This window comes from Poecilia mexicana, unplaced genomic scaffold (genome assembly GCF_051168715.1).
Source record: "Poecilia mexicana isolate PSO_F unplaced genomic scaffold, ASM5116871v1 scaffold_6, whole genome shotgun sequence".
In the NCBI taxonomy this organism is placed as follows: Eukaryota; Metazoa; Chordata; class Actinopteri; order Cyprinodontiformes; family Poeciliidae; genus Poecilia; species Poecilia mexicana.
In genome coordinates this window covers 30,833,809-30,853,535 of record NW_028263375.1, presented here as the reverse complement: position 1 = coordinate 30,853,535, position 19,727 = coordinate 30,833,809, and the positions used below count along the sequence as shown (strand labels likewise).

Sequence of the window (19,727 nt, the reverse complement as noted above, 5' to 3'; positions counted from 1 at the left end):
CACGCTAATCGCGGCAATCTGGCTTGTACCAACTCCATGTCTCGATGATTTTAGCGTTATTACATATTCGCACCTGTGAAAAATAAAATTGACATCGGACAGAAACACATCGGCGTTGAGCAACCCTGTTTCTCCGTCTGCTATCTGTTTACACTGGCAGCCGGGAGAAGTGAAGGCGGCCCGTCATAGGGCGGCTCTTTGGCTGATTTTACGCATCATAAAGGCTTAACTCCCTCCCTCTTCTGTGCTGTTTCGTGCTGCTCCTCTCAGTATCTAGATCTATGTTGTAGCCTAGAACGAGCGGGCTGTGTGCGCTTCACATTACACGAGCATACGGGGTGCAAAGAATGAATTAGATTTTTTACTATTATTATTAGTATTATTATTATCATTATTCCGCCGTGGTCACTTTCTTCGGGGCTTTTTTTCTCCTCTGTTTGGATACCTCGGACTTAGGCATTGGATATGTGCACAAAGGATGATGAAAACCCCTTTCCTCATCGTAGAAGTAAAATAAAATAGGCTTTCGCGCACACTGGATTTACCTCTTGCCGTTCCATATGAAGAAGTCAAAAGTAAGTGGCTGATTTTTTCTTTTCCTTTGGGGATATTGGGGGAGTGTGTGGGGTTGCAAGAAGCTGCGTGGAGGAAATAAGCAATTCAAGTTGTGGTGGATCTAAACGGGATACGATCCGGGTGCAAGAATGCCGTTTTCCATTTGACACTTTTTTCTTTCCCTCGCCGGATTCTGAAACAGTTCACTTCAATCAGAGTGAGGTGACTGGCTCACTGAGTGGACGGGATAAAGCCGAGGAAGGGATCAAACCGCCTCAGTTGACTTTAACAGAAGTCTTATTAGGCTACTGGGCTGTCATGTTGAGGCAAAGTGGCAAACCTGCTTTCCGCAAACCGCGTTACCTGGTTTTTCTTTGAAGCATGCAGACAAAACACTCTCCCCGTTTAACTTGTAGACCTGAACGATCCCGGTCAGTTTATTTGCGCCAGTCGGTAACTTCTAAGAAGTATTTGCGCTCCGGGTTGCCACCCTTCCCAAGAGTTCTGCTCCTGAATGCACACGTCTGAAACATAATACGTTGTTGAGGCGGGTTTGTTTTTCAGTGCAAATTGATTCTACACCTATTCCGCTTCCCAGGTTAAAACACAGGGACGCGAAAACCTGAAACTAATACGCGTCTTTTCTCTCCTCCTGGGGTTGGTGCGCAGCGGCGCCCCGGGTTTTTCCCCCAACCCGCTTCTGTTACCCCGGGGGTTGGATGAGTTTGCCCCGGCGGCATTCCGGGTTGACAGGCGACAGAAGCAGTGACACCTTCATGTTTGTGGCTGGATTCTAACATGCGCAAGCTTTTTATTTATTTATTTATTTATTTATTATTATTATTATTATTATTATTATTATTATTATTATTATTATTATGCAAAGCCATTTTAAGAAAAAATAATAAATATCACTTTTTTCAAGTGCAGGCGAAGAAGATAATTCGCCCTGTTTAATTTAGTTTGTATCTGTTTTCACTTTTTAGGTATTTTAAAAAAACTGCGTAAACTTTCGATCCTCAGCGCCTCGTGACGATCTTCAACATTACTGGAGTAATGCAGTTTAAAAGTTCCCACTGGAAGTCGCGCGCACTAAATCCCTTAATCAGTTTATTGATTTTCTTTTCTTTAAAAAAACCAACATATTTTAAAGGACGTAAAGCTCGTTGCTGCAGCCAGAGAGGAGTGTTCGTGTGAGTGCGCACGCAGAAAGGGGAAATAAGGGAAAGTGTTGTGAAGGCATCCCTGCTGCTGGTGTTACGTTCAAACTCTCACTTTATGCGGGTCAGGCATTATCTGTGTGAGTGCGAACGGGCACCTTTCATCCGGGATTTATGCGCCCATAAACGGCCGCGGCCCACGACCCGGCTGGAGAAAAAATCTATCAAAAATCTATCAATCTTAATCATAGCTTACACATTTACTAAAAGATGGAACTTATATGTCAAGTTTTTCATGGATGCCGGACTCCTGCTGTTCTCATGTCTGTGGATGGTAATCTAAGTCGTGATATTTATGTGCTTTTGGCCGTGGCACAGGTGTCTGGGACGGGACCAGGTCTAGACCTTCTCACCTTCACAGAACATTTGGCACCAGTAGGGAGCGCTAGTTTCCTGACGCCTGCCGCCACACTGGCATTTTTTTTAATTTTTTTTTTTATGTTTTTCGGGGCCGCCAGCAAAGGTTTTCAGACGGGTGGCCAGATTAAATAAATAAATAAATAAATAATCAATCTCAGGAGTTTTATTATGTTGATGGGGGTGGAGGCATGGTGTGAATGAGAGATGATGAATATGGCACATATAAATGCTACAATTTGAAAATAGCAAAAATCTTAAAACCATGTTTTAATAAAGTTGCATATAGATTCTCTTGTGGACACACATACATTTCTCCTCATCCACTTTTTTTTCTGAAAAAAAAAAGAAAACCATCCTGTGTCTTAATTTAATATTTTCTTTTTAAAAATGAGTCAAATCACTTTCACTGTTTTGATTTCTGGGAAGAAAATGGAATTACTAACGCATACATGGAACACTGCTGTTTGCTTCTCTAGCGTCTGACATGTTTCCTTCCCTTTCTTAGATTTTTTTTAAAGAGCTGTATTCTTATCAAAACAGACTTGACACATATTCAAACTATAAGTTTCAGGATTTGGAAAGTCTAGGGTAATTTATGTTCCTCATAGGACACCTGAATGAAATATTAATCACTCAGTTCAGTGTGTTAAGTGATCCGGTAATGCTCTTACAGTGGGCACTCTCTACTGTTTCACCCCTCAGCATACTGAGACTTTTTTGTTTTTACGTCAGTCTTCGTTCCCCATCAGTACGTGTTCTACAGCTCCTCACCAACCAGATTGCAGAAAAAAAAAATCGTACATCCTCATCGAACGCTCAGTCCTGACCTGTAACCGGAGGCGCTCCGCTCTCACGCAGCGGCTGTGAAAACTCAAAACATCCTGTTTGGGTGAATCCAGCCCGTTACTGTCCTCCAGCTAATGTTCTGTCATCAGATCAACTGACATATTTTCAGATGAGGGGTTAGATAACGTCGGCCTGATGCTGAGAAAAATAATATTTCATAGAAGGAAATCATAACAGTAATTATCCTTAACTTATCACTGCTTTATGCTTTTAAGGAACTTTTATTTTATTGCATTTTTATTTTTGTTCAGTGTAGTTTTTTTATGTCCACATTAACACCATGTGGCTTGATTTTATTGAAAGTGGCTCCATGACTCTTTGAATTTGTCTCGTGTGAATTTGTTTTAGAACTGAGGTTGTTTTGTTCTTTGTCATTTCTGCCCAATAAAACTTTTGATCTATAGATCACTTTACAGATCATCCATGTTTCTGTCCCATATTTGTTTGACATTAGGGCCAGTATCACTTAACTAAAATATTAACATTTTCTATAAACATTTTTATTACCAAAAATCTTAACAGAAATTATTAAATTCACTTTTATTAGACTTAATTGAGTCACATTGTCTAAGTTGTTGTTGTTGAAAAGTAAATATTTTCTCCATCAGAAAAAAAAAACACATTGTGGCATAAAACAAAGAGTCTTTCTGTTTGAATCCTTTCAAAGAACACCGTCACCATATGAAATCAGTCAATTCTCGGTATATGGATACTAGAAGACATTACCTAACAGACAATAGGGATGGGTTAAAAACTTACACTTATATTCAGATTCATTAAACATGATTTTTATGGACCAAATGTCTGACATGCTCAGGCTATGTCGCTTATAGGTGGTAGAAACTGGGTTGGCAGAGTGAGTTTACATACAGAGTTTCTCAAAACTGGGTATTTTTTAGCAGCAGACAAACTGACAGTTATGCACAATAAAAATGTATTCTGATGGTTTTCAATATCAGCCATTAGAATTACTAAAATTCAACTCAAACATGCTAGCATGTATATGTATTGTTCAATCATGATTACATTCCAACAACTTTAACTACTTTGTCTCAGTGTCAAATTCAATCAAATCATTTTGTTTTTTAATTTAAAACTGTGGTTCAAACAACTGTTATTGAAATGTGTCTAATAGAGAATTGTAACGATAGTAAATAAAAAAACATCTTCATTTAGGTTGTATTCTGACTTGGGATGTTTCCACAAGCAAGTCCTACCTGGGCATTTGCATTCCTTTTTGTGTGTTTTACTGGGTAATTGTGAGATTATTGCAAATTTAAAAAAAAAAATCATCAAAAAATAATGAGTTTATTTCAGTGCTACTCCTGTCTGCAGGTGACAGTAGCTCTTACTTTTACTAGACTTCTGACTCAGTCCATGATCAATGTGGCGAATAAGAAAAAGTTTAATGTCATACGCAAATCTGTATCATTCTGTTCTCCTTGAGAGTGGAGGATCATTATTTTTGCACATTTATTGCATTTATTTTGCGTACCTTTGGTATAGCTTAGAAACATTGTAAAAATCCCTTGCAGATATTGCTAATGGAGTGCCACAAAATCTGTGATTTTGTTTGTAAAGAAATCAGAAAACAATTGTGAAACCCTGGAGGGACTGCCTGGGCTTTAAGAAGCTTCAAAACGGCTTCAGTTTGGCAAGAGACAAAGCAAAGTTCTGGAAATGACTCGATATTTCTCCAACATGTGTCTGGTTAGAAAGGGGGGTTCACTTTTTTCCTCCTTAACAGAAAACCAAATTCAGCTGTTTGCGAAGTCATCGGTGGAAAACTAAAGTTACCAGTCTTCCTAAAGCGACGCTGTTTATAAGACTACGAGCAGCAGACGTGTGAAGCAGCTGACTGCAAGCTCTGCAATAGCAGATATCCTGACTTATGAACGAGCTAATATCTGCTTATTAGACTTCTGGTGTTACACAGCAGTGATTCAAAAGTGCAAATGGCCAGACTGTAAATCATCAAACTCTGCTGCTCACGCAATCCGGGGTTCAGTTTACCTCTTCTTTATTGTTGTGGCCCCTGGCCTGCTAAGAAAAAACTCTTAACATCAGGATCTTTTAAGAAAACATAACTCTTCTACTGCGCAGCAGGAAATGTACAAGCTTGCTTTGGACGTGCAGATCAAAAGGGCCAAGAAGGGAAGAGAAGGAGAAACATGGAGCGCTGCCTCATTGGATCTAAGCAGTCACATGTTTTCAGGCCAGGCACTGCACCAAGTGCAGCGATAATGTGTGCAAGTCGCACCTATTGCTAATTTTATGCGAGCAAATTTGCTATGTCGCTAATCAGATTAGCATAACAGCAGGAAACGGCACAACGGGAGCTAGAGGGTCTCGGTGCCGTGGGTTTAAAAGTCTAGTTCCTTCAACTGGATCCCCATGACTTTGAGCGTGTCCCATCCGAGTCACACTCATTCCTTCCCCATTCCTGGTTAATTATCTCAGTGAACATCAGAGATGATTTATGGTCCTGGAGCCAAGTCTGGAGCCAATAAATGACCCTGGCACACTGGAAATTACTGTTCTCTTGTTGTGAAGCAACAATAAAAGAGGTCATGCTATAGAGAGGAGTGTTCATTTCTCAGATATTTCTCACTACTCATGTCTCTAACCAGCTAAAATATAATCCTCATATTTTTTGTTTTGTTTTGTGTTTTTTTTTTTTTTTCGCCCTGTGGTTAATTAGATCCATCTCTGCCACTCAATCAAGTGTCACATGTCCTCCTACTGGAATCAAAGCCTTCCTTTGGTCTTCCTTAAGACTGTTTTTATTATGCTGGAAAATCAACAGTTTGATTTCAAGGAGACTTTTTGCATTGAGAACTTTTGATTTCGGACAGCTAAACAAGCTTAAGATGCCAGTTTGTGTTTGGCATCGCTGTGAACCAGAGACGTCTGCCTGCATATTTGTAATTCCCATGGCTCTGTGTGAAATACTCGAGCTATGATAACCTTGAATACAGATGGTTTTAAGGTGTTTATGCAAAAAAGTACGAGAAAAGTCTAAAATAATCAGATAAGTTTTATTCAAAACAGAACAGCAGCAATCATTACAGTTGTAACAAATTTTTATGCAAGAGTTGTTTAGTTATATAATATATGTTTATATAATATGTAGAATTAAGCAAAAATGTTGACTAAAAATACAATGCACTAAATATGAAGTACATTTAGAGTACACCTCTATTGTTTATCTCTATAAAAAAAACAACAACAAAAAAATCAAATCCCTGGAGGTCCACCAAGAACCTGCAGCCAGCTGGTTAATTGACATACCACTCACAGTTTGCCAGCTTCAGTCTGAAAACAGCATTATCTCAACAGGAATGATGGGTGGTGCTCCTTTCGTTTATTGCAACCAGAAATATCTGTAACCACGTGCAAGAGACAAAAGTATTTGAGACTTCTCCCTGTCGGTTAACCGCAGTGCGCGGCAATAGGTGTGGGAAGGACAAATCAAAAGCAAAGCTGCGTGGACCTCATGGGTAAGAAGGCCTCCCTGTTATTTTCAGCTCTGGTGAACGATCACACTTCAATCAGTGATATTCAGCTGACACTGCAGCCTCTTAGAGGGCAACAATGGGATGATTTGTACTCTGATTATTCTGAGAAAAAGAAGAAGAAAAGAGACAACAAGAAAGGGTCTCAACTGGATATCAATGCAGTTATATCGTCCTAATTGATTCAGAATTAAGTTCTTCACTGAATTCCTTCAAAATAAAACTTTGTTGTTATTCTCCTACTCATGGTCTGACCCATGACTTTTAGTATCCGTTATGTGATTGGCGCCACCCTCTGAATGAGGGTATCATCGTGTACACAGGCCAAAAATTTGTCCATGTGACCGTCCACAGAGTGTACCAACACATCGTAGTGGGAAAGGTACAGATGATGAAATCAGCAAAGATTTAGTTGAGTGGACAACAGAGTAGACTGAAGGGTAAGGCTCAGGCCTTACTCTGTCGCACATACAACTGTACTCTGGCATGTTGTCGGGCATCTCATTAAAAGAACTCCAAACCTTTGGGAGATTGAAAATGTCAGTGTTTGTGGAACCCTAAGTTTTGAAAACCTTGGTACCGGTAACTGAAACACGCCACACATAGTTATTGCAAAACTGGAAATTGCCAATTGACCTTCTACCGGGACTGTAGAAGAATGTCCGGCAATTTGACTGGAAAAATTGCTGGACTGCCTTAACACATCAACTCCATGCTACTGACCAGTCAATGCAAAAGTTAATCCAGTGGGGTGCTCCTGCAGAACTGAGTTGCCATAAGATCTGATTGGTTGTCTCTGTCATCTGCCGACACCAGTCTTTTACCGGCATTGGCTTATCATTTGATCATTGATCAGATATGTAGCTTCAGGAAGCTGTCACTGCAAGCATCAAGCTTGTTTCAACTCCATTACTCTAAAAAGAAGAGCGACACTGTAAAGCATGTTGAGTTACACTTCAGTGTATAAAAAGTCCTGCAGAAGTTTGATTGACTGAATCCTTTTCATTCTCCTGCCTCATCCAGTGTCTGGTTGTTTCAGCTTCCTTTCCAGTGTGTAACATGATTTTGAGCCAAAAAAAAAAAAAAAAAACAGAAAATGAGAAACTGAGAAAAATTACATAATGAAATGCAAGGACTGCAAACATTTTTTCTAGATGTTGGGAAGAGAAATCCCATTGTCTTTGATGACAATAATAAGCAGATATAAGGAAAAAGTCAGTCATGTATGCTGTTTGCCAGCAGTATCTGCGTGGTATGGAGCTTTGCTGGGTTCTCTCCTGTCTGAAATATAAAACCAGCGTGATCGCCTCTTGAACTCACGTACCAAAGTGTATCAGATGACCTGATAGGTGTTTTCCTTTCACATGTGAGACGAGGTTTTCAAAGTAACGAAGGAAGATAGTGCAGGGCTACATGTTAAAGTTTGCCAGCCAGGAATACACACTCATGCAAAGCTGTAGATTACTTGTTTAATAATATTGGGAACTTATCATTCCTAGATTTGAGTTACCGTCTTGGCAATAGGCACAGTTCTTTATGGTCTTTGTGGATGGAAAGATTAGTGCCGGAAATCAGGGCAGATATGGAGATTCAGCATCGCACCAGACCCCAGATGACAGATCTATTGTCATCTGGGATTGATAGAAGGTCTGGGAGACGATTTTGAAGTCGTTGTCATTATTTTCTCAGAGCCAGTAACCATTTAACTTAAACATTATTACTTTGGAACACTCAGAAAGAAAACTCTGCAGAATGTAGTTTTTCAGACAAGATGTTCTGGCTTCGTTCTATTTTCTTACACAGCAAGTGAAATATGTCTGGGTTGGTGGTGTTGATCTACAAGTCACTGTGGGAACTTAGGAATAGCTGCAGGCTCTTTATGCTGTTTTCTAATGTTTAATAGACTCAAATGGTTAGGGATTGCTTTTGATTAATGAGTAACTGTTGCGCTAAAAGCAAATGCAGACTTGTCATTACTAACAGAAGTGGTGATTTGTTTCCTCAACTTGTTAAGGAACAAAAGCCACACTGATGTAAAGTGCAGAAAACATTGAAGTTTTTTGTTTTTTTTAATCCTGTTTTGATTGTTTACAGTTGGGGACATGAGACTCTTCAGGGCAGCAACAACATCTGTCTTCACAGGGCAACGAGTTTAACCCAGTTACAGATTTTGATACAAGGCTTGGCCTTAAGCTCAGGGCACTACTGTGTTAGTGGGTGGCATGGGTGGTCAAAAGAAAGAAAAAAAATATCTGACAGTTCCTTCTTGAACAAGTTCTCTGTTACTTATTAGTACATCTAGTCAACCAGGAGTGCTCTGCTTTCCATTGTAAATGTGTGCAAAATGTGCAATTGCAGTGTTTCCATTAAATAAGAAATGCAATTAAAGTAATTAAAGTATCATGCCACGTCATCATCCTTCAACTACTTCCTGTAGTATAATTCTTTGTGCTTTGAGCAATTATATGGTCGATGAAAACACAGCTGGCATTAGCGCAGTTAGAAAGCATTATTGTCATACATCATGGTTGTCTAATGATATTGGGCTATTTCACTTCGTCTTAATGAACGTTGTTATGTTACTTCAGGTTAAAAATAAAACATCTGCCTGATGAAGCCTAAACTGGATTACTTTAAACAATTACAGCTTTGTAAAATCTTTACTCAATTTGAAAAAACAAAGAATATTTTCTGTGCAATTGATATTTAAACTTTTTCTATTGCGTTGATCAAATGAGAAATGTAAAAATCTCATTTCGCTGCGCAAAAGGAGGTATTCATGGAACCAGCAGCCTTATCCTTTTTGAGACATCTTGACGAAAAAGGCATTTCAAATTCCAAAGCCGTGTCTAGTGAATATAATTTGGAATCTGGATATAATGAAGAAAGAAAATCTGATGCCTGGCAAAACTGACGCTAATATCCCCCTCGAGGCCGAAATCTATCTACTTCAAACATCGTTTTAGGAATTAGCAGGGGGGATTTGGGGGATTCAGACTATACTGAGTGATCCTGATGATAGCTGCGGAAAGGAATGCATGATTTATCTCCTTGTTTCTCAAACGCTGAATAATCTTATTCAAACAAGACAGAGTGCATACTGTGCTGGTCCGTACATATTTGTTCAGGGATCCTTTCAGGGGTATCAGCTCTGTGAAACTGACAAGCTGCCTTAAGCGATGTGATTACCAGAAACCCCGGTGAGCGTCAGGCGTGAAGGACCGCTAAGACATTTTTACAAGCTTGGACTCATCCTGTGTAAGTGCTCTCCACCTCTGTGAAGTCCGAGTCTACGTCTGACTCTGAGCAGGCTGCCAGTGGCTGTCCTTCCCTCATGATCAGTTTTGCCTTCGAGACTGGAGAGGCAAAAGGCCGTTGGAGCCACAAGTCAGAATTTGTTACCTGCATGAAAGTCATTTCTGCTTTTAAATGAGTCAGTTGGTATTATCTCTTTTTACGGGTAAGTTCTTCTGTCTATTGAAAGTCTGGAAGCTGTGTGGTGTGTAATAATCTATGCTTGTCTCAATTTGAGGTTGTCTTGATGTGAAAAGTTATAGTGGTATGGCTTCTGTGTTTTTACAAATGAATTTTAAAAAATGAATCTGAAACTGTTTAGTGTGAAACACCTCAGTATAAATTTGAATGGTCCTGGTATTTTATATTTGAACAGGTTTGACTGAATGCCTTTCAGATTCCTTAAAAAACAGAGAAATAGTCATTTAAAGCTACACTACGTAACTTTTATATAAAAAATATATTTTTATATTCTTGGTGAGACTATGTCGTTACAATATGATGTGAGACAGATAATCTGGAGGGAAAAAAATCGAAGTCCTCTGCCTCCTCCTATTTAGAAACAACCAATCAGATCCAGGAGGCGGGTCTTAGCGCTGTCAATTACCCTGGTATTCACCTGCTCATCCACTCAGGTCCCTCCACTTTTCACAAATTATCTGTGACAGTTTTGTCAAATATGTAAAGAAGATGCATATTGTAGCTTTAATTTGTCAACTTCATACAGTTGCACCCTGGGTAAAGGGCCATACAAAAAAAAAAAAAAAAAGCTACTGATTTGTGGGGTTCAGGAAACTTCTCTGAATAATACCCATGGTTTTTATTTGTCAGGTTGACAGTGCTTTGAGCCTGACATGCAGCATAGCAAATTAAACCTTCTCTCTATGGTTTCAGTGCCTGTCAATTGGAATTCGTTTCTGGATTTATGAATCATCATCACTTCCAAACATCTTTCAACAGCAGAGAAACTTTTTGCTGAAATGAACATGAAAAAAAATTGCCTGATGTTTGCCGATGACAGCTTTGTAACTTCAGGCCCAAATAAACATCCTTAGGGTCCGTTCATAGGAGACTGTTGGCCAAGGACAAAACTAAAAAAAAATAAAAAAATAAATAAATAAAACAGTCGTCTTCTCATCATAAGGGAACAGGATTAAAAATCAAAACATTAAATTTTTACCTCTGCAACAATAGCAGATTTAATGCATCTTAATCTAATGACAAGTGCATTTAATTTACTTTAAGTACTAAAATTTTTTTGTTCTCGCAACTTTCTGCCAGTTCAACCTGGCAGAAAGTTCAACTGGCAGAAATCGTTGCATAAAGGAATCTGTTTTATCTGCTGGTTGGCACAAGCTGGAAATGCAACACCATTTAAAACACGGCTTCTTGTTTGCAATTCCAACTTTTTATGCAGTCAGACATTAGGTGTGAAAATATTTCTTCAACATTTATGCAATTTGTCACGTCACACGAGTCGTGATCAACAACCAGACGTTATGACGAAGAAGACGACAGGAAGTGGTCAGAGGATGATGGTGCGTTTTTTTAATGACTTATCACATGGACAAACTTATTCGCATGGGATTTTAATTGCACTTCTTATTTATTGGAAACACAACAATTGCAAAATTGCTCTTTTTTTGACAGTGGAATGTCAAAGAAGTTTTGTGCACATTTGTAATGGATAGTAAGACCAGTTCACCAGATCTCAACTTGCTAAAGGTAGCACAAACCAGAAACCATAATGGTCCACATGATCTTTCTCACTAAAGGAATATCCGTTTATTTTTTCATTCTGTGGGTGACACTTTCTCTTTCTTGCCCCCTTAGGCCCATTGTAGTTAGACATGTGTTGTTCAGTAGTACTGCTTTTTTCCCCCTCTGAGTTATCAGAGTGGGCCACATGACAATAAATTGGGTTTCAGCTATGCTAATAATGCAAAACCAACTGCAGATTGTGATCATAAACCAGCCGTGCGAGTCTGAGGATGAATCAGATGGTGTCAACGCTTTTCAGTTGCTGTTTTGCTCCCCAAAGGGAACGTACCTTGGTGTCGAAAGGAGAAATCTTAATGATCTCTTGGGAAGACAAGAAAGGATTTCAGCTGAGCCGTCGGGTGAGAACTTGTCAAGGTGAAATCTTGGCAGGCGATCTGTGTGAGAGGGAATCTAATGACGAGCAGTTTCACAACTCTCTTCCTTGTTGGCCAAGACAAATTCCCACTGCGGCAGTTTAGTGCATATTAACTAGATCGGTTCTGTCCCCCTGTTTGTTGACACAGTAACTATTGCGCCTATATAAAGGGACTGTAAGAGGACCATAAAACACTAAGACACGTTTCCGTTCCAAGGAAAACAAGGCAGAGAGCATGCTATCATCAAAAAGTTCATCATAATCCTCCCGCTGTCATGTTTTTTTCTCAGCCTTGAGATGAGATTTCCTGCTGGAAGCCAGCGGGACAATAGCATCGCAGTCATGGCGTTCGTAGTTCAAGTCAACATGTACATTGAACATGCAGTCATTTATTTCAGTGAAATTATGGATGGCCTTACACAAAGGCTAGATTGTGAATCCAGATTTGTGTCCCACAGTGCATATGAAAAATGACATCTCTGTAACAGAAAAAAAAAATAACATAAAGATAAAGAAGGAACTAAAGTTCTATCTCACTGGGGAAATATCAGATACAGGATATATTGTTCTTCAGTATGTCAACCTGTAAGCATGCTCGGATTTCTTTAAAAAGGAAAAAAAAATAGCAGAGTGTAGTTCTGAATCAGGCTGTGAAAGATAAACAAAAAATAAATAAATGCATGTATGCTGGCTACATGGAACACATTTGAATTTCTTTTTCACTTTGTTTTTTTAGTTGTGTTTCCATCATAAAACCAAGAATGGATGGAGGTTCAGTTTCACCAGACACTTGAGAGTTTTTTTTTTTTTTTGTCCTGTTCTTCTCAGCAACATGTGCTTTGAATTTCCAAGCAGTAAAACAAAAAAACCTTCTTGTTTTCCGAACATGTTTAGAGACGTCCTAGAGAGAGGTTACATACGAAGGCTCCATTAGAATAACTCATATTTGACAAGTATTCTATAATTTTGTTTTCTTTCGTACACCGATTTAATCAGCAGGAGCTAAAGTTCCTCATTGTGCATCCAATAACTCATAACTCTGCCTTTTAAATGGCTGAATTAAAGAATATATGCCACATGTCTTATGTTTGAATATGAGCTTTTATGTATGTTCTGCACTCCACAAAAATAGTCCTTATGGGAATATGACTCTAAGAAAGTCATTGTTAATGCTGCATAAAATTACATTTAGAAAAAGAAATGTTTCTTACGTATTTTTGAATGAGACAGACAATCCGAGAAAAGATCGACTTCCTCCCAATGTGCACCACTCCAGACCAGCGACAGCCAATCAGAGCTAGGAGGCGGGTTTTAGCACTGTCAGTCAACCTCGTGTATTTGCTGCTAACTGTGCTAATGGTGGAGAAACAACGTACCATTACATGAAAGCCATTTACTTGCTGTTATCAGTTGCTGTGCTAACTAGTCTTGTATTGTCTACTGCTAACTACAGGGTAGCAGAGAGTACTGGGGAAAGGAAATAAAAGGGGATGAGCAGCGCCACACGGAGAGTGATTGACAGCTCTAAGACCCTCCTCTTGACTGATTGGATTTTTCTAGTTCACACTGGGCGAAAGTAGAGGGGCTGATTTCTTCACGGATTACACAACATAATGGAAGTTTCAACAAACAGAAAACAATAAAAAAAATTCTATAAAAGTTACATACTGCATCTTTAATGAAATACCTCAAAAGTCCCATTTAGTGTTTGCCATAGAGCCCTGCTGATGGAACCAAAATGAAACTTTTTGGGCTTCATTCAAATGGCTAACACTACACACCACCCTGAACATGTGCTGGGTGCTGACTGGCTTTTCCTCTGCTGCCAGGGAGAATCTAGTTAAAGACATTAAAGATATACTCATCTGAAGACCTAAGAAGGGGCGGAGCCTCAACTTCCAGCAAGATAACGTCTCTGCACGCACAGACAATAGAATGATTTTGATAAAATCATGTGTTAGAAAGTCCAGTTCTGAATCCAATTTGTGGCAAGACTTAAAAAAAAAAAAAGAACTGCTGTTCACAGATTCTCTCCAACCTATCTGCAACAAAAGAACAGGGACAAACTGCAGTCAGAGCTTTCAATACTGCAAGGCAGTAAGTGGAACTGCTCGCTGCAGTACCTATTATATATAAGGTACGGGTCGCTGTGCTACTAAAGATATTTCTTTAAAAGTTGTTAAAAAGCATGACTTCTATATGAGGCAGGTTTTGTGAGCTCCACAAAGTTCCAAGCTCCTGAATTGTTTTTTTTTTTTTTTTTTTTTTTTTTTCCTGTTCGCTTAGCAGCACTCATATGTGTCTTTTTGGCACTAAAAACACTAATCACTCATCTACAGGATCTACAGGATCAGTATGTACTGAACATGTCCTTTTACTTGAAGTAAAAGGATATGTTCAGTACATACTGATCCTTGGAATCATTTGTTCAACACACAGCAGGCTGTCTCCTAGCTACCATACACACCCCCGCCCACCCCACCTGGCGCCCGCCCCCAAAAACGGGCTCATGAAGAAACGGTGTCTCATTACGCACCATTTCCTGTTTTCCACTACAGTATACGCTGAGCTACAAAAGCAGCAAAGCAATTTGTTTTCACGTTGGATTAAATGAGCCATATCTCTAAGCGATGTATCATTAGCTGGAGTTTTGTATGACAGCTTGCGCATTGTTGCCGTGGTGAATTGATTGATCTCAGCCAGCCTTGTTGATTCTGTGGAGGTGATAAATTTTGCAGCACGGCGAAGAGAGCGGGCGGGTTCCAGGATGCCACCAGAAGGAATTCGTCAAATCAGTTTTTTTGTTTGTTAGTTTTTTTCATCGTATTGACTTATGCGTATTTTGTTCCTCGGCGGAGGAGAGCAGGCGATAACTCTCTCCGTGTTAGGTTTGAACCCTACGCACACTTTTTAATTTCTTTATTAGTCCATGTTTGTGATAAATGAGATATTTTAGAAGGACTATCGTCATCTTCCATGTCTGCCACAATGTTCATATTATCTCATTTTTATCTGATCAACTTCAGTTTTATTGCTTCCCCCTCACTTCACAGCTTGTTTACTTTGTCGTGAAAGTCCATTGACTTCTACGCTGCAAGGTGGCTGTTAATCGTTAGTGTGGAGAGCAAGAACACTGCTAAAAAAAGATGTGATCGGTATGTAAGCCTGGACTTAACTTTGTACCTTTTTTTGGTTCAGTCAAACTAATTAGGTAGTAAGTATTTTTGTCATATTATTACAGATAGTACATTCCTCCAATTACCCTTTCTTACTGGTATTTCCGTCCTGATAAATGACCAGTAAATTATGCTCTGGCATCACCTAGCGGTGCATCAACAGGGCAGCATGTGCAATTTTATGACCAGATGAACCAGGCTGATGAAACTGACTCTTGGGACATGTGAAAAAAGTCCACCACATTAGCACATCTCTGAGGGTTACATGCGCACCATTGACAGAGCTCATGCATTGCATCAATGATTCACCAGTCACATTACTTGATATAATCTAGGGATGCACTGATCCAACTTTTCCACTTCCAACACCAGTACCGATATCTGAAGTTTAGTATCGGCTGATACTGAGCAGATACAGAGAAACTGAACTGAATTGACTTAAATTGTTTCTTTCCTTAAATACAGATATAGACGTACTGAATTGCAGCGCACCTAAACACCGTCACAAGCTTGGTGAAACATGTGAAAATAACTCATTTGTTCAGTCAGTGCAATTCAGAGTAGGACAGCCAATGTAAATTAAATAATAAAAAAACTGAAACTGACAAAAACAATAAGTTGACTACGTTGGTCAAATGTAAAGAATAAACTGCAACAAATCTTCTTCCAAATGGTTCAAAAAGTGAAATTAGGAATTCTAAAGATAATATATAATGTATAATAAAGCATGATGTGGCTTGGAGCTCAAACCATAGAGTTAGACTGAATAGATCGTCCCTTATGGATCAGGGACCTTGTCACTGATATCATATCTCAAAGGTTTTTTCTATAGCAGGACCGATATGCAACTGACAGTTTGACCAACTTTCCTCTCAACAAGAAGGTTCTGGGTTTGAGTCTTCACCTTGTGTTTTTCTGCATGGAGTTTGCATGTTCTCCCTGTGGATGCCTGGATTCTCTCTGGGTACTCCATCTTCCTCCCACAGACTTGCTCATTTATGGATGGAACACATGAAAAGACAAAAGATAAAGACCCAACAGAAAATCATGGGATTTGCCAAAGTTTTGGTGCCCAAGCTTTGTTTGATTTTTGTCAAGCTAATAGAAGTACATCAATACTACCTGGTGTTTGATGATGCATTTAAAGATTAGTTTTGATGCATTCAGTGAATAGATGAAAGAAGAAGGGTTTTTTTTCAGTCAGGCCTTATCAAAGAGAAATTTGCAAATTCCGACATAGTCTATCAGTCTCTAATTTTTGAAAGGTTCTTTATTTACCTTCCGAGGATATGATAAGATAACATGATTAGTCCTGTTTTAGGTTGCCCCTGACATGCCTCAGGTCTGTTCTATCACCTAGCAGCTGATTGTGTTAAAGTGGCTCCTATAAGTGCACCTATGCAGACAGCATTAGAACCAAAGTGAATTTTCTTGGCTGCTAACTCAATTTCTACACAAACTAAGTGATCTAGAGTCGCTAGGTTTTTTTTATAAATTATTTTCTTTGACATGCTTTTACAGTCTCTATTTGACTTTACTGTACTGCTGTTGAACCACTAAAAGGATTTTTTAGATAAGACGTTTGTTCCTTTGTTTGCGTGGCTTATTCAGTAAGACGTTAAATATTGACTGTGATTCTGACAGAGAGAGAGGCAAGATGAAAGAAAAACATCACCTCCACTCAGAATCCCAGCTGCCCGGTGTCATAGCCAGGATTGGCTCTGGGACATCTGGACAACAACGGCAGCTTGGTATTCTCTCAGCACTAATCCTCATTATGAAACATGGGAAGTGAGGTCTTGCAGCAAAACTCTCATCCGTGATGTGAGCAGAAGATTAAGATAAAAACATCCCTCTCTCTGACAAAGCAGTGGAGTAATGCCATGCGAGGGCCTGCGCCTCACATTGATCAGATTATGCAGAGAGGGCCGTGAGGCCGGCGGTCTGGAGAGCCTCATTCAGCTTAATGGCACCTCAACTTCAAAGAGGCGGTGAAAAACGAGACGACGACCATCATCCTCCGCATCGGAGATGGTGGGCTTCACGCAGCAACGCCTCCACAACTCGAATTCGTCTCGCAATGATGGATGGGCTTTCTCACGGAGGGGTACGTCTTGATTGGACAATAAATATTGTGACAACAGAAGTTGCTGAATTGGCTTCATCCTCTTAAGAGAACATCTTGGGCCAGTGTGAGCATTCTGTTTGGAGGTGTAGGCGTGTTTTTAATATCGCAACATGAGTAACAGCATGCTGGTGAGATACTGGCAAAGTCAGTGACAAGAAGTCAAAGCGATTTTCTCACCGAAGCCCCGCCTGTAGCTTGATGTGTTTGGCATGAGCTTTGTTTGCAGGCCACGAGTGTTTTTTGGAGCATTTAGAAGGAAACGTTGTTTGTTTTAGATGGTTATAATTTAACCAAGATGTTTTCTCATCTCCTTCCTTGTTGAGGCAAGCGAGAGCTCACAGTAAGACGAGGTTTTCTCAGTGTGCTGTCGACGCAGTAGACTGCATCAAAACATTACAAACTATCCAATTTAGCTGCGTGGGAGACAAACGGCTGATATTTTATCCAAACAACTCCAATTTCACAGTCACAGCAAGAACGGAGGAGATTAGATTTTAGGTTTTGCAGTTCGTCCTTTTAGAAGAACATCCTTTAACTTACGAGAGCAAAGTTGCCAGACTTTCGAGAAATGTCTTGCATATTTTATAATATTCATAGGCAGTTATCTTCACAGACATGTTCAGAAAGTATAACATCACATGTGTCCTTTAAGGGTTCCAACACCATCTTTCAAGTGTGGAATCAATTTTCAGAGATTCCACACTTTTATCAACACCGTCTTTAAAGTGTGGAATCAATTTTCAGAGATTAGAAGTCTGACAAAAAAAATCTGGTATGGCAAACACGTTTGACTTTCCCCACTTTTCACAAAGTGGCAGCATTATTATGTAAAATTGACTTTTTTGAGCTTAACGTCAGGCTCTAAGGTTATTCCCTCCACAATAACCTACCGTGTTTCCCCGATAGTAAGACACCCCCGATTGTAAGACGTATCGGGGGTTTCAGGGGGGTCGGCTAATATAAGCCGTACCCCGAAAGTAAGACATATGTCTTACTTTTCGGGGAAACACCTCTCATCTAGCTGCGCGCCGCCTCCTGCCCACTTCCGCGCCGCCCCCCCTCCATACGTCACTGCGTCTGCCGCCTCCGTCTGATCCAAATGAGCGCCGCCTGAGCACCGCCTGAATACAATACTGTTCAGGTTGTTAATAAATGTTAATTTTATGGTTAAAACAAAAAATTCGACAATTTTTTTCCCAATATAAGACATACCCCGAAAGTAAGACATAGTGGGGCTTTTGGGGATAAAAAGAAAGTAAGACACTGTCTTACTTTCGGGGAAACACGGTACTAAGAATTTTGCTTTGATTCTTTCATGCATGTTTGAGAAATCCTTTAATCTTCCGTGGCAACCATTCAGCTATGCAAAACGCCTGGATGGATCTAGCTCCGCCTTCGAGGACAAGGCTCCTCCACTGAGCTGAAGTTTCCAAGCCTCTGCCTTACAGAGCAGCAGTCCCCGTTTTACTCCCCCACTAAGCTCCTTCAGACTAGCCAGCAGCAATTAGCAAACACCGGGTGGAACTGCACATGTGCTCCTCATACGAGCTGCTTCTCACTGCAAAGCTGATGAAACCTTTATTAAAGAGTTAATAGGGGAGCCATGTTGTGATGACTTCTTGAAGGCAAAGTTTCAGAAAGAGCAGGAGTTTCTTAAAGAGACAGACCCAATTTCAAGGCATGAAATTACAAAGTACAAATATTTGATATATGTAGCATTTTTCTTAAACAACCAAAGGTAACATAGTTAATTAGATTTGGACGTAAGGCAAATGGTTCAACAGTTACATTTGGCTTGTCTTTCAAGAAATCTGAGTTGAGAAAAACGACTTGTGACAAATAGCCATGACAATACTTTAGTTTTTTTTTGACCTGGTAAATCTCATTATGTAGCCAAATATTTCAGCTGTCCTGAAGAACTTAAAGTTTTTTCTGTCTGAAACAGCAGGACTAGGATTAATTCGGATTGGGAAATCCTAAATTAATGCCCAATTTCAAAGCATTAAAATACAGTCAAAATTCCTTTATGTCATGTTTTATATATGCAGCATTTTTATAACACTACTAATGTCACCACTACTCTCTAAGATTAGGATTTTAAAATTCAAGTGTAGATGAAAGACCCTGCATTAATACTCAGAAATATTTGGAACATCAGCAAAGAAAATGAATAAAGGATGAAAAAGTGTAAATATTCGAATATCAGATAATCCACTCCGGCTCGAGTTTTTGTTAAAGATAGAGATATAATAGTCAGCAGCAGGCATTACGTTTTTTAATAAGTAGATTTTGTACTCTAATGATCAAGATGCTTTAAAATGTTAACATAAACTATTGGAATAAAGAAGAACCCTGATTTATTTTTTGGTTTTACTTTGTTTTGTTTTGTTTTGATTGTTAAGAACAAAGAACTTCAAAGCAACAGCAAAAGTTGAATGTTTGGTAGTTTTATGGCCACTGTACTCCACTGAGGAGGAGGTTTTATGGCTTCTTTTT

At 39.5% G+C, this 19,727-nt stretch overlaps 1 protein-coding gene across 1 annotated transcript in view; it reads left to right on the top strand.

The window, feature by feature from the left end:
* The first annotated feature begins 252 nt into the window (after positions 1–252).
* kitlga (kit ligand a) overlaps positions 253–19,727 on the top strand; it is a 45,596-nt gene continuing 26,121 nt past the window's right edge. The window contains exon 1 of the mRNA XM_088006580.1: positions 253–575. Coding sequence (XP_087862706.1) covers positions 561–575 — 15 coding nt within the window. The 5' untranslated portion in view covers positions 253–560. The remainder of the gene's footprint in view (positions 576–19,727) is intronic.